The 15,146-nt window shown below is 49.7% G+C and overlaps 4 protein-coding genes across 4 annotated transcripts; 2 read left to right on the forward strand and 2 right to left on the reverse strand.

The window, feature by feature from the left end:
* Nucleotides 1–292: 292 nt before the first annotated feature.
* PFICI_10180 (uncharacterized protein) lies at nucleotides 293–2,150 on the reverse strand (the record flags this gene model as incomplete). Its single annotated transcript, XM_007838761.1, has 6 exons — nucleotides 293–343; nucleotides 449–560; nucleotides 620–789; nucleotides 847–1,161; nucleotides 1,218–2,018; nucleotides 2,076–2,150. The coding sequence occupies 6 exons, from the start codon at nucleotides 2,148–2,150 to the stop codon at nucleotides 293–295; spliced, it is 1,524 nt and encodes a 507-aa protein (XP_007836952.1).
* A 1,179-nt stretch (nucleotides 2,151–3,329) lies between these two features.
* Nucleotides 3,330–5,786, forward strand: PFICI_10181 (uncharacterized protein; the record flags this gene model as incomplete). The annotated part of the gene is made up of 1 exon (XM_007838762.1): nucleotides 3,330–5,786. The coding sequence occupies one exon, from the start codon at nucleotides 3,330–3,332 to the stop codon at nucleotides 5,784–5,786; it is 2,457 nt and encodes an 818-aa protein (XP_007836953.1).
* Nucleotides 5,787–8,191: 2,405 nt separating this feature from the next.
* On the forward strand, nucleotides 8,192–10,774 carry PFICI_10182 (uncharacterized protein; the record flags this gene model as incomplete). Its single annotated transcript, XM_007838763.1, has 3 exons — nucleotides 8,192–8,339; nucleotides 8,413–8,584; nucleotides 8,692–10,774. 3 exons carry the CDS (start codon nucleotides 8,192–8,194, stop codon nucleotides 10,772–10,774), a joined length of 2,403 nt encoding a protein of 800 aa, XP_007836954.1.
* Nucleotides 10,775–11,576: 802 nt separating this feature from the next.
* Nucleotides 11,577–13,291, reverse strand: PFICI_10183 (uncharacterized protein; the record flags this gene model as incomplete). Its single annotated transcript, XM_007838764.1, has 3 exons — nucleotides 11,577–11,967; nucleotides 12,043–13,011; nucleotides 13,074–13,291. The coding sequence occupies 3 exons, from the start codon at nucleotides 13,289–13,291 to the stop codon at nucleotides 11,577–11,579; spliced, it is 1,578 nt and encodes a 525-aa protein (XP_007836955.1).
* Between the last annotated feature and the right edge of the window lie 1,855 nt (nucleotides 13,292–15,146).

Consider the following 15,146-nt stretch of genomic DNA (forward strand, 5'->3'; position numbering starts at 1 on the left):
CAATTATGTGTATTATAAGGGCTACACAGCATCAAGCATGGTTGGAAGTACGCGATTATGGCCACTACAGGTTACGAGTGGGATGTAAAATGGCATTATCAATCATCGCAGGTTGGGCTGTTTAGTGTCTTCTGGCTCGAATTAATTGAATGGATATCCTTGATGCACCCATGAATAATGAACTTATACGAATAAGATGGTCAAATGTCTCCTATCATTATCATTCAAAGATATTACATTCGATAAGAAAGGAGCCTCAAAATGTTCATTCCCCAAACCACCCACGTCACTATCACCTCGAGTCAAGAGGAGTCAGGTACACATTCAGGGGTATCCTGTCCCACTGCATTAATTGTTAGTATTTTTTCAATTTGCCTTGGCAACGGTAGGCAGTTCGACAGAGATGTCCGTTGCCAAACAAGGACGGGTCAAAAGATGAGCTTCTCACCAAAGGAAACGCCTTCTGGCGCTCGATCCAATCCTTGCTGTCTTCTGCGAGCTTTAGGTCGAAATCAAAAATGATACGAGCGAGGATGAGCCGCATCTCAGCATAGGCAAGACTAAGTGGTGCGCGTCAGCAAGGATCTTCTCCTTTCAAATGGTCAACAAGTTGACGTACTTGCGCCCTATGCAATTGCGTGGGCCCACGTTGAAAGGCTGGAGAGCCTCAAACTTGTCCTCTGAAGCCTCCTTGGATTCGCCCCGGAAACGCTCGGGATCAAAGGTCCAAGGATGGCTCCAGTTCTCCTTGCTATGATTCATGGCCCAATGTTGAATTTCTACATACGTCTGATAAATCATGTTAGAATCTCATATCGTTTCGCAGAAATCGGAAAGGTGTCGTACGCCTGCAGGCACAAATTGTCCGGCTATATCTGCCCCCTTTCCAGGAACCATTCGCGCCAAGCTCGACGTCACGGGTGGATAAAGGCGAAGTGACTCGTTCAGAACCGCGAGCATGTAGCTGAGCTTGTTGACAGAATTGATGTTGATTTCGTCGGCGCTATTGAAACTGCCACGAACTTCGTCAATGAGCTTTTGCAGAATGGTTGGATGAGTAAGTAGTAGATATGTAGCGCCTGACAAGGTGGTGGCAGTCGTCTCGGATCCTGCCAGAGTCAAAATGAATGCGTTCGAGGACAGTTTCTCAAAGGAGATGTTCTGTTCGGCAAATGTTTAGCATCAAACGGTAAACACGATGGGTTTATTTTACTTACCAACTCTTCCTTCCGCTTCACAATGCCCTCAAATAGGTCGTTCCGTTCTCCTTTTGTATCGAGACGTTTTTGAAGGAATCCATTAATCATGTCATTTATCTTGCTAATGGCCAGAAAAGCATTAATCTTGAACATGGCTTGAACTAAGCTGCTCAGTCCCACGTAGGTGAGTGCCACAGCCACGGAACCAAAGCGTACGCTTTTGAATATGAAGGCGACCCATGGATGATAGTCTACATTCTCGAGACAGCCAAAAGATTGACCAAAAACAAGGTCACCCACGACATCAAATGTGGTCCAGTTGTACCAGGCTTCGAGGTTGAGAGTCGTCCGACCACCATCACAATTCTCGTGGATCCTCTTGATCAGGAGGTCAATATAGCGCTGGATCAGAGGCTCCTGTTCTCGCATGGAACTATCTGAAAAGCCATGCGACAGTGCGCGACGGAGGGACGAGTGCTCGTCGCGATCCGTGTTCACAATGGAACTAGGAATATTCTTGATCACATTGTAAAAGGTCTTGGCCTTGGGCATTTCCTGCATGGCATACTCGGCGCCAACGCGATGCCCGTAAATATCCTTCCAGGCCCGGGGGTCAGTAAAGGACAGGTGGTTGGGCCCGATGCGTACGACGGGGCCATATTTGTCGTGCAATCGCTGAGTGTGAAATGCTTGCACACCGGTGGCGTGGCGGATTGCCCAAGGTATACCCGAGGCCCTGCTGGTGACGGGCCCCGGGAACTTGCGCAGCGGATGTAAATAGAGGTTATAGAAGATGGTCGTAAACTGCCATCCAAAGATCTGTTACACATATCAACAAGGCGTCCTACTCGTTTAGCACAGCATTTGAGTGTATACCAAGAGTATAGCAGCGGCAGCATACTGCGAAGCGGCCATTTCGCCTGAAGCAAAGATCTTGTTGAGCACCGACATGTCTTTAATCTATTCCTGATGAATTCTTGGATCCGAGGAATACCGATGATGAACACTTTTTGCTAACATCCGGCGACAAATGGATCATGTCTCGTGACAGTCCGTAGCTTGAACCTTGAATAGGGAGATGGAGAAACGGCAACCCATTTTTCCTATCATAACGGTGGGGCATAACATCTCATCATGTTAACATGACGTCCTGGATGAAACAAGCCTTTCGGATACAGCGTAACCGATGAACAGACCCATACACGCGTTCTTCGTGTTCGTTTTTGGTCAAGCATTGCGCGAATCACCTGCTAGATCCCGCCGTCACACAGCAGCATAACCTCACGTTAGCGCGCATCGGTTAGGTAGCATAGATCTTCAGCATTTATTTTCCGGGGAAGAAGGCGGGGCTCATTATAGTGTATGTCCATTCATATACTAGTACTCGCGCCCAAGCAAGCTATAACGAATAAAAGTCGCTCGATTAGTGATTGCCTATCACGGTAAATGACATTTGGACACTGCCGAGTATTATTTTTTGTAGCATTGTGCTTCCATCCACGTTGTGAATCTGTCCTCCGCTTGTTCGTAGCAGGCAATTTCAAGATGAAGAAGGTGAGATGCAGCAATTTTGGTCATGATGAGCAGATTATCGGTCATGATCTGCTACATGATAATCATTGCAAACCGTAGAGGACTCTCCTTGAACATAAACTGCCTGTCAGCGCAAGACTGTAGGTGAACCAAGTCGTCCAAGGAAAGCGGCGACTCAACCCTTGCCCATGGTGTGGAGTGAGCCAAGAAGTCCTCCACTTTTGACATCTCTGCCTGCTGGCGATGATCTAAGCTCAGCCACTGCGTCTGACAGTTTTTGCAGTTTTTGGAACGTCGCCGCTGAATTGACACACAAGAGGAGCACTTGTGCCGGATTGTTGAGACTGACATATAAGAGCAGCTGCACTCATTGCCACAGTACGGCGGTATCTGCACAACTCCTCGTCGGGCACGCAAGGGTGCGCATCACTGTGAATTTTGAGCTCATGCTGACTTCCTCAGTCCGTTTCTCCTGAATTCTGCGGCTCTTGCATCTTGTCTCTGCGAGGCAACCAACTCAAACACTACCTGGCAGATCGGTAATAGCCTCATAGGATGGAAGAAAGCGAAACAACCATAGAACAAGCGGGCGAGGCCATGTCGTCCTTGCAAGTTGAAGACAATGATGATATCTCCAGTCGACGTGTTCCCAACAACTATAGTGCTTACCGCCCAATCACCTTAACTCCAGGAAATGAGCAAATCCGTCTGATGCAGATTCTCCCACCAGAGAGCGAAGATGAAGACGAGGAAATCGTCTGCGCCTTATTCGACGTGCCACCAATCTGGCAAAAAGGCCAAATAGTTTACATCGCACTCTCGTACTGCTGGGGCGACTTGGGAGACCAAAAGACCATCAGCGTCATCCACCAATACCAAGATGCACCCGAGGAGACCCAAAAGGCACGAGACCTGGAAGGATCGAAAGAAGACTCTGGACCTACCATGATATCGGTGGAACGCTCCACAAAACAACAGTTCAACGTGACTAGGTCTCTATTCTCTGCTCTCAAAAGCATACGCAAGGCCACTCCTAGAGTCAAGGAGCAATTCCCGCTACTTGATTTCCAGCCAATATGGATAGATGCTTTATGCATCAACCAGGGGCTCATTGAAGAACGTAATCATCAAGTTGGTATGATGAACAAAATTTACTCGTCGGCATTCTTTGTCTGGATCTGGCTCGGCGAAGATGAGGCCGTCATGAGAGGACTCAACATGATCCATGCCATGATGAAGCTGACACGGAAGAAATGGGGAGATGAGTTTGACCCCATCGATCCAAAGGAAGAACATATGCGTCACTTCTTGAGGACACCTTACCAGTTAGATGGAGAGCTGCTTGGACCAGAGAGCTGTTTCAAAATATTGGACTCACTCTTCGACAATCCATATTTCAAACGTGTATGGGTGCTACAAGAGGCAACAGCAATACCAGCACGCACGTTCGTCTTCGTCACAGTGGCCCATGTGCCCTGGGCATGGATCATAGTTGCTGATCGCTTCCGTCAGCTATGGCGAAAGATATATCCAACGGGCCAAAATGGTTCATTGCCACAGATTTGGGCAAATTTGATCCAGCAGAAGCTTATCCAACCACGCACCCCATCTTTAGTCTCGAAACACTTATTGTACGATCTTTTCATCAACACTTATGAAGAGTTTAACGCGACGGACCTGCGAGACAAACTTTTTGCATTGATAGGCTTATCAGCAGAGGGAAATGGAAGCCAAGGCACAATACCCGATCTCATACAGCCCGACTATAGCAAATCCCTGAGCCAGGTTTTCATCGATTTCACCCGGTTTTGCATAATGCATGGTAGAGGTCTCGAAGTACTCAGCCTCTTGTGCGGTGGCCCGCGGAGATTATTTCCCTTTAATCCCATGCTGAACGATCCTAGCTTGCCAAAGCCAAAGGCTTGTCTCGATGTTCGGTTACACCCGTCCTGGGCATTGTGGCCAACTACTGGCGGGTCTTGGACTGTAAGCAGTTTGGCAAAGGCTCAACAGCACAGTGGGCACAAGTATGATCTTGCATCAAGGCTTGATACTCGGCAGTTCGACTTACTCAAGCACCCCACATACGAGCTGCCCAGCGCCATAGTGAACCGCATACTCAGGTGGGCTGGCGTGAGAATCGGCGTGGTGAAATCTATTTTCAATTTGCCAATCCGTTGCTTTGCAGATTCAGAGCCCCCCGAGCGTTCAATCATCACGAAGAAGTGGGCCACCGAGCCGATGGAGAAGGAAATGGCCAAGCACGAAAAGCATATCTCCATAAGTCTCACCTCGCCGCATGTTCAAGGTGACCGAATGAAAGGAGGCCTGATCCCCCTTTGGTGTTATCTCGAGAGGCCGATGGTCAATGTCATCGAAGTAGAAGATCAGGTGGCTCCCCTACGCCCTCAGGAGTGGTTGGGGCGCAAGGGGGGTAGATATGAAGGCAAGAGGGAACACATGTTTCGAGACTTCCTCGAGACTCTCTTGCTCAGTCCAATCTATCACGGCCCGACCGAATTGGTTGACAATGAACAACAAAACGATCAGGCTCAATCGTCTGAATCGGAGGACGGCACTCTGATGCCTGGACCTTGGGATGATCCAGAACTATCTATCAGCTTCGCTATGGAATGGGCACAGTTCGACCCGCAGATGGAGTACCTGCCCCCGAGAATTGGAAAGCACTTGCTCGATCACTTATTCAAGTCGGGCATTCCAAGGGAGAAACAATTCCCGTTCCTTTTTCTCGGACATGGCAAATGCTTCTTCATTACAGACGATGAGCACATGGGCATGTGCTCCCCAGATGTGGAGCCGGGCGATATTGTTGTTGCACTCCCAGGATCTGGTGTTCCTTTTGTGTTGCGACCCATGGAGGACCAGGCTGACATTGAGGGCGAGGATTGGACGTTTAAGGGCGACCACGAGGGTTTTAGAAAGACGCTGTTTCGTTTCATGGGCGAATGTTATCTCCATGGAAGGATGACGAGTGATTTCTTTAGGCATGAGTCGGGCAATTTGCCGCCAATGGAGACGTTCAACATTTGTTGAACAATCGCATTTGTGATTGATTGGTAGGTAGGTAGAATGCAAGCTCTGTTGTCGCCCATATAAGCCTATAGTGGGTAGAATTGATTTGATCATGTTACACTCCTGTCTGTATTGATTAAAAATAAAAGAATTAAGAAGAATTGTACATGGTGTTGCCGCAGTGAAATGACCAGTCGCTGATGGCTCGACGGCGAAATTGCTTTCCCAAAGTCAGAATTGATTTGATGCAAACAGCCCCGCTTAGGACTTTGCAACTTCTGTTGATTTTTTCGAAATGCATGAAATTAAGACGTGAAGAACAAAAGAGCGAGATGGCTGGCAGCGATAGTGATAGAAGTGCATTAGAAGTGATCGGCGGAAGATCTAGGGTTTGGCCAGGTAAGTGACAATGTGGCTAGTAATAATTAACAGAAGCAAGAACATAATCTGGTCCTAATGACCGATATCTCAAAGTATTCATGTTACTGAACTCTACAATTTGCCTTCTTAGATTCTTAAAGCAATTACCGCCCAGACTATTGGTCTGAAGGAGTTTTCTCTTGATACTATCTCCCTGCTATCAAAGCTCTTGTAAATCGTTTCGCTATTGCGAATACTAAACCATACGCTGGTGACAGGCATGCATCTCTCGATCCCGCCCATTGAGATGTAGCATACAGCTTTTTCGAGAACTCTCATGTACTACTATTGGATACTACCGGAACTCACTCGCGAGTTCTTGGTCAGCATGGACCTTATTGCAGTGAGAGTAGACTAAGCTGTGCACCTCAGCTCCGTGGTGGTTGTTGATATGCTTTGTCAGAGCGCGAGGCAAGTGTCATATGCTGCAGACAGAGGAGGGTCCTGTGAGGGTTTCCGTTATCTAAGAGACAGTTTCTATGGTCAATTTGAATCATATGATTCTTGTGACTTGAACACATGGATAGTTTCTGGCAGGCACCATGAAATTCACCAAGTCTGCTCTCGCACGGTTTTCCGGGTCGCGGCGTTCTTTCCAGCCAGGACGAGGAGGTGAGCACGCGAGCTTTGACGCCCAATGTTGGTTATACTATGTATGGATTCGTATATATCGGATTTCCCTGGGAATAACGAGATGATACGAGCCTGTATAGTTGCACAGCCAATCGGAAACACGTGCACGGCGTCTCTTGGTCCAATTCGAGATTGATATGCTATCCATTCGCGCGCTCACACGGAAGACTGACGCGGCCTTGGCATCCATCTATCTACGAGCGGAGAATCAATTCCTCGCGGAAGTCTCGCTTACGGTTGATTTTGGAGGTTGTTTTCCTCCTATCTTGTTACCTTGCGGTGAATTTTCGGTTACATTTTCGCGTCGCTAACCGACGGATGCTTACCACGCCGGTATTGATAATACGGTTGATTGCGCGAAGAATCGTCAGCTACTGGTTGGTCATACTGTAGCATAATGGACACAAATACCGCTCTCGACAATGAGAAACGTCCATGTTCCTGAATCCTGACTGCATAGGACATCCAGTCCCAGCCAACGACGGACCCTTTGAGCTGCACTGCGATCTCGTTGCTGCACGTGGTGACCAGGATGAGACCCTTCATCTGCAAACTAGGCGGTCTTGGCAGGTACCAGTGCCAAGAAAAGCAGTTGCTCAGTGATTACATGTCACGTTGAAAGATGACAAAGAAGATTCTGATGCTACGAGATTGAAGAGGTTTACGCGTCCCGACAACCTCTTGCTGTTGGCGATCAATGCCCAGATGGCGATTGTTCGCCTCTATATGGAAGGCGCCTGAGGGTATTGAGCGACCCCCACTATCCGATGGAAAAGCCGGGCCTTTGGGATTGGACGCCTCAGCTATAGCATTACTTGGCACCGCTATAATACAACCGGGATTTCCTGCTATCGGTCTCGACTTTTGAGATTGGCTGCCGAGCTGTTGCAATTCCCACTTCACATGTGGCTGCAGTGGCATCGGTGGGATCGACGCCTAGTGACCTTCTCAGTTAGTAGCGTCTCATTTTGCACGATAACTACCGTGAGGGTCGCCTTGGCGTTTCGGGCAATATCTCCGATATCTGGAACGTCTGCCGAACCCGCAACTCTGTATATTAATTTTTTCATAGTGAGTGCCACTGAGTGCGATCCAGATACTCGGAGAACACATCCAGACAGGAGGGTATCTTCCAACTGCTGATGAACATCCCAGTCGCTTTGGCGGGGCCCAAATGGCCCTACGAGTCTACGACGACTTTTCTTTTTTTTTTCTTTTTTCGGTTGCATGTTATAGGATGCCGGGCAATAATCTCGTAGAATTATATGATCCTCGAAGAGTATATGAATCAAGAACATCCTCGCATCTGTGGAAATGTCTCTCACCGGCCGATTGTCCGCACCTACTACTAATCAACAGCACCGTCGTTCACGATGAAGGCCGCCCAGAGCTTCCGCGCTCTCGCAGCGCTCTCGAGCATCACCGGCAGCTTGGCAGTCACCAATTCTTCCGCTCCAAGCAATGGCAACGGCACAGTCACTGCCGCCGATTCGCATGCCCCGATCCTTGGAGATGGCACTGGTAAGTAATCATACAGCCTGCTACTATCCCAAGTCAATACTAGCATCCGCTCATACCCTAACTCAATGGTTAGTGTCGCTCGGAATGGCCACCGACGCCTTCAACAAGGCAAAGGCCATGGTTGACCAAATGACCAATGCTGAAAAGGTCAAGGTCATTACCGGACAGGGAGTTACTTCCGCCAATATCTCTTGGCCCGGTCTCGTGAGCAAGGACGGTGTTGCTGGTATCAACCAGAACTTCTTGTAAGCAAATTTCCTACCTGTGTTCTACCGATGCCAAATCCTGCCGTCATTCGAGACTTGCAAGTATCTCTGGAATTAATGTATTAATCGGTATCTTTTTTTATCAGTGTCTCCGGTTTCGCTGAGCCCAACGCTGCAACAATGACCTGGAACAAGACCCTGTACCAATTGCACTCCAAGGCTCTTGGTGAGGAGTTCTACGGTTCCGGCTACAACTTGATCATGGGTCCGGTTGCCAGCCCTTTGGGTCGTGACCCTCTGGGTGGAAGATCGCCCGAAGGATTCTCTCCTGACCCTTACCTGTCCGGAATCATGTTCGGCGCGGCTACCGCTGGTATCAACTCTGCCGGTGTCATTGGTGTCGGTCGACACTACATCCTCAACGAACAAGAGACCAACCGTATGAACGGAGGATACTCTGCCAATGCCAACGACAAGACCATGAGCGAGGTCTATGTCTGGCCCTTTGCTGATGCCGTCTACAACGGTCTCATGGGTGTAATGTGTGGTATGAACAAGGTCAACGACAGCTTTTCCTGCGAGAGCGACAAGGGCCTGAACGGCTACTTGAAGACCAACGCTGGTTTCCCCGGCTTGGTCATGCCCGACGTCAACTCTCAACACACTGCCTTTGGATCGGCCAACGGTGGACTGGACCGTGGCTCTGCCGGACTGTGGAACGCAGTCACAATCCTGAAGGGTCTCCAGGACGGCGACCTTACCCAAGATCGTCTGGACGACATGGCCGTCCGTAACATTATTGGCTACTACTTTGTTGGTCTCGATGATGGCCTCCAGCCAGAGGCCGGCAGCTCCATGATCGACCGCGGTGTCCGCGCAAACCACTCGCAGGTCATCAGGCAAGTCGGTGATGAGGCTCTCATCCTTCTCAAGAACGACAAGTCCACTGGCGGAGGATTGCCCCTCAACAAGCCAGCAACTGTTGCCCTCTTTGGTGCCCACGCTGGTCCCTGCATGGCCGGACCCAACCAGGGTTTCTCCGTTGGCGGAACCCCGAGCGATATCTACCAGGGCCATCTTGCCACCGCTTGCGGCTCCGGTGACGCATCCTTCTCGTACCTCATTACCCCCTTCGAGGTTCTGAACCCTCGCATCGCTGATGATGGCGGTATGATCTGGTGGGTGCTGAACAACACCTATACTCCTTCCGACTTTAGCGGATTCCCTGGTGGCGGTGGTCCCGGTGGCGGTGGCCCTGGAGGCCCTGGCGGCGGCAACACCAACAACTCCATCGTCGCCCGCCAAGGACCTGGTGGCCCCGGAGGTGGTTTCGGTGGCGGCACTGGTGCTACCCCCAGCATCGACGCCTACTCTCAAAACGCCGACGTTTGCCTGGTCTTTATCAACTCGTGGTCCGGCGAGGGTGCCGACCGTCAGGAAATGTCCAACGTTGACCAAGACAACCTCGTCAAGTCCGTGGCCGAGAACTGCAACAACACCATTGTCGTCGGTAACTTTGCCGGACCCCGTGTGTTGGATGAGTGGATTGAGCTCGAGAACGTCAGGGCTGTCCTCTACTCTGGACTTTTAGGACAAGAGAGTGGCCGTGCCATTGCCGATGTCCTGTTCGGCGATGTCAACCCCAGCGGAAGATTGACGCACACTATTGCCAAGAACGCCTCTGACTACCCTACTCCCACCTGCGAGACCAAGCAGTGCAACTACACCGAGGGCATCTACATTGACTACAGGTACTTCCAGCAGAAGGATATTGAGGTCCGCTTCCCCTTCGGCTTCGGTCTTAGCTACACCACCTTTGAGTACGGTGAAGTCTCCGCCACCGTCACCAACGCAACTGCGCTTGCTTCCAAGTACCCTACCGGCCCCATCACACTCGGTGGACCCGAGGGTAGCTTCGACGAGGTCATTAGCGTCTCGACAACCATTGCCAACACTGGCGATGTCGACGGTGCCGAAGTGGCTCAGCTGTACATCAGCTTCCCGGCCGAGGCCGCCCAGCCGCCGCGCATTCTCCGTGGTTTCGAAAAGGTCAATATCCCCGCGGGCCAGTCTGCTGATGTGACCATCAGCGTGCGCAGACGTGATATCAGCCACTGGGACAACATTGCTCAGAACTGGGCTATTGCCTCTGGTGACTACACCCTGTCCATTGGAGCCTCCGTCGAGGACATCAAGGGCAACACTACCATCACCATTACTGCCTCGTAGATACCTTTTCTACTTCCCATGTATATAATTTTCACTTTTTATATATAGGCTTTTTATTCACCGCCTGCACACGATATAGAAACATTCAATTATTACAATTTTCTACCTATATCTGCATCATCTCTTCAAATAATACTACATCTGTAAGACGTATCGTGTTTCCAATGAACCCAGGCCAAATCGCCACACCCAAGCACTCCTGACGTGATGGCTCCCAATAAGCTTGGGAGGCGCGATGTACACGAGCATTAAACGAACAAACAATTACTCTGAAAGATCCCGCGCGACACGGAGTAGTCTTGGATTCAAAGCTGGAAAAAAAAGTCTTGCTCTATGACCTTGGCTGCAGTCCTCTTATTTTATCATTTCCTGTATTACAACTCGGTCGATCTGAATACGTGTTGGCGAGTCAGGTAATGTTATTCGACTTTTGAAACAGAAGTAAACGCACAAATTAAGCCTTGACAACCAGAGTTCCCATTCTTGACGTTTCAACTTGTCTTACCTTTCCTCTTCGCATTGAATGACTTGTACAAAACCGCCACAGATATTGGCAACATGATATTTGTACGCTTTAAATCAGAAAAGTCATTTGAAAGGCACATAGGGTTAGGTGAAAGATGAAGACGGAGCAGCTGTCACGAGAGAAAGGAAGGCTCAGCAATATCGAGCTCAATAAGCTATGCACGGACGAAATAGTCTGCGAAACAATGAAACTTGAAGAAATAAAACCAGCTTTTATCATGATATCGTAGCGACTCGAAAACCACCAAGTCTCGCGCGCGATGAACTGCGACCCATCTTAAATTTGACGAAGCTCTTGCGTATCCTCCGATTCGGACCACCTTTTGAAGGCCCGAGTGGGAACCTGCAGCTCAAACATTCTTTCAATCTCTGCGTGGTCCCGACCTTTCATTTCCGGAATGATGAGCCAGCTTACAAAGACCCCCACCACACACAAGCTAAACAAAATAAAGCCCGTCCTCGCGCCCAGTGCCCCTGCGTCTGGGTTGTATAGAAGGGGGAGAGCGACGCTGACAATTCCAGAGAATAAGCTATTGGCAAACCAATTCAGGCCTTGCGTCTTTCCACGAAGCAGAAGTGACGACGTTTCACCCGCAACAGCATATGAAGCCGGCCACGAGCCAAGGCCGTTGACGACCACGACTGCCATGAAGGTCCCTGCCGAGTACCTGACAGAGTGGGAAAAGAAAAGGTTAGCTGTTGTGAAGAGGGCGGCGCCAAAGAGTATAGACAAAGTGACCTACCACATAGTCGCTGTGCCAGACCAGAAACCGGCGACTCCCATGCCAAACCACAAAAAGGCAGAGATGGTCAAGGAAATTAGAATCAGCTTTCGTCTGCCAACCTTGCTCACGGTCCAAAGACCAATGATATTGGCGACAAGGCCCAGGATGATCCCCAAAGAAAGGACTGCCAGGCTCAGGGTGGCTTGCATGCCTATGGTCTGCATGAAATATCCAGATTGCGACAAAAGGCCAAGCCCGAATAACTGTGGTATGATTCCCGCAAACAGCACAATCATGGTCTGCCGCCGGTGCCTACGCCCAAAGCTGTCAAAGTACTTCTTGTCGCGGAAGAACTGTTCCTCGTGAATGACAAAATGCCGAACCTGGTCCAGCATGGCGGGCAAATCGACCCGCGACGTGTGCAGCCGGGCCAGGGACCGCAACGCCTTGCTATATTGGTTGTTGGAGACAAAGTACGCAGGGCTCTCGGGCGCGACCACGGCGACGATGAAGACGAGCAGGAAAAAGAGCCACTGCGTCGCCAGGGCGGCCAGGTACGACCGCCGCGTGCCGTCGTTGGAGAGGGCAAAGACGGCCGCGGACCCGAGGAACTGGCCGAGCAGGATATTGGTCGGCAGGAGCGCCAGGGCCGAGGCGCGGAGATCGGGCGGCGCAATCTCGGAAATGATGGTCTGCGTCGTGGCCATGAGCATGCCCAGGGCGACGCCCATGACCACCTTGCCGCCGAGGAACATGCCCCGGCGCGCGTCCACGTCCTCGGGCAAGTACGAAGTGTAACAGATGGCGACGGCGGCGGCCGAGACCAAGCTGCCAGCTATCAAAGAAGTTCGTCGGCCTTTCTTGTCCTGCACCCAACCGCCCAGGATGGCGCCAAACATTTGGCCGATAAAGCTGGACGCATTCCAGAGGGCGAGCCACATGGATGGTATGATTGATGAATGTCCATACTGTTCGCCAAAGTCTCGCCTGTGTTGATTGATAAGTATCTCTTTCTTCAAACATATTGAACTATGCAATTCGAGACTTACTGAAATATCGGCAAAGCGACGACGGATCCAAGTATAACAACGTCGTACCCCACCAGCAAGGCCGAAAGACTCAGGGCAAACGAGTACAAGGCAATTTTTGGATACGCCCGAAGAGATATCAGTACTGATCTGCTCCTTGGGTGATGCCAGTCGTCCAGTGCTCGGTTCGGCGGCTCTGTTGTCCGGATGGAGGACTTGTCAATTTGGAAAGAATGCATTTCTCCTTTTTGTCTTGTTGCTTTCTTCAGTTTATAATCTTTGAAAATCTCTCAATAATATCAGGAAGGAGTAACAGGAATCGGATCAAGATCTTGCAAACGAGTGGCGCAAAATGGGATGAAGCTTTGCGTATTGATGTCCTTGGCAGACTTCTAAGCAAATCGAAATGGTGAGAGTTGCCGTTAGGTCCTTTTCCGATACTGTCACCCAACAGGAATGCTGAATTATTTCGGAGATTTGTTTCAATGACAAAGATACGAATGTGCGCACGCAGTCAATATACTGCGTCGCGCAAACTGCATACGAAGAATTGTGGAAGAATCGTGTCATACACTGGCGGTATTGCACTACACTGACTGAGCAGGAACTTGTTCAATTCTTCTTTCAGATCGAGGTCTCAATCACAATATGAGGCGGGGAGAAGACAATATCTCGATTATGGTCCATGCCACACCTTGGAGAAATTTGTCTTGGCTGAGTCGTGGCCATGACCGCCTCAGACAAATCCTGACGGACTAGTGGACAAATCTGCTCTGTAGGTCTCAGCTCGCCTCTTGCGCGTGATACTGACCGAGATGCTCTCTCCCAGCTCTGAAACATGGCAGCCAACAATAGGATGCAAGTAATATGTCGCGGTGTGCCCGCCCGCAGAAACCTTATTGCGCCACGGTGCTTATCGCTGCAAGGTCAAAGCATTATCGATATCAAGACAAGGGAGTCTTTCCTAGCCGGCGACCTCAATCGTCTCTTTGCCCAACATGTTTGGCGCCACCAACGACCAATCTCGATTCTTTAACCTCCTATCAGATTTGCCCAGTCGCCGCGATGTCTCTGGCCGAGGTTGCCTCCACGGCCCATTGGTACGGTCTGGTCTGTTTGTGGCGCTCACGTCGAATGTGGCGAGTTTGTAGACTCTCAACCGGCTTTTCTGACGTTGTTTGAGCGCATTGGAGGCATATGAACTGTTGAAAAGGACTGGTCTGACCAATCAAGGAAAATAAACTCCATTTGACGAACATTATGAGTGCTCTTTTGGTTGAATGATGTTAAGTAAACCAGGTACTTGCCGGCATCACCAAATCGCCAGTCCTCCAGTATCGAGTCTACAAAATCTTTAATTCAATCCAGATCGGAGGCAGAAGAAAAGTTGAAGACGTTCAAAGGAGCTTGGGCTGGCAGTTCAAGCTAAAGATATGAACTTCAAGTACTATAGTCTCACATGTCGCTGACTAGATGCCCCAAGTGCTCAATTATAGTTATCTTCTATCGAGACTAGCTACCGAGCAGACTACTTGAACTGGAATCTAGATGCACCTGCTCTGAGGCAAACATCTTAGCATGGTGACTCAGATGTCGCCCAGGCCGCCGGCTGCCTACTTTATAGCGTGAGTGCGCTGCATTGACGCAGGTCATATGCGTCGGATTCAAGGGATGTATCTCTTACTGGCTAGGGCGATCGCCTTATCATAAATAAATTGACCCTACGATTGTGGCTCTGCATAATGGCCACGATCGCGAGTAAATGGCCCAAGGGCATAGATCACCTTGCCAGGTTGTGTGTCAAAATAATGGGATGAAGTTCGTGGAGGTGGTCGCTGCGAAATCATTAACACCATACTATTCGATGAAAGTGCTGAACAATGACTTCATCATCTAAGACTAAAATCAAATGACACGAATCATCAATATAAGCTATTCGATTGTAATATGCAGTCCGCACAGGTCCCATGAATTTCTTCAACTATTCTCGATATGAATCATAAAACCATGCAAAATTCGCAGGGGTATCAATCAAGCGACATAAAGGTAAATCACAAAAAGTACGGCTATAGGTCCTCTCGCATCATCAGATTT

This window comes from Pestalotiopsis fici (genome assembly GCF_000516985.1).
Source record: "Pestalotiopsis fici W106-1 unplaced genomic scaffold PFICI_Scf_7, whole genome shotgun sequence".
Taxonomy (NCBI): domain Eukaryota; kingdom Fungi; phylum Ascomycota; class Sordariomycetes; order Amphisphaeriales; family Sporocadaceae; genus Pestalotiopsis; species Pestalotiopsis fici.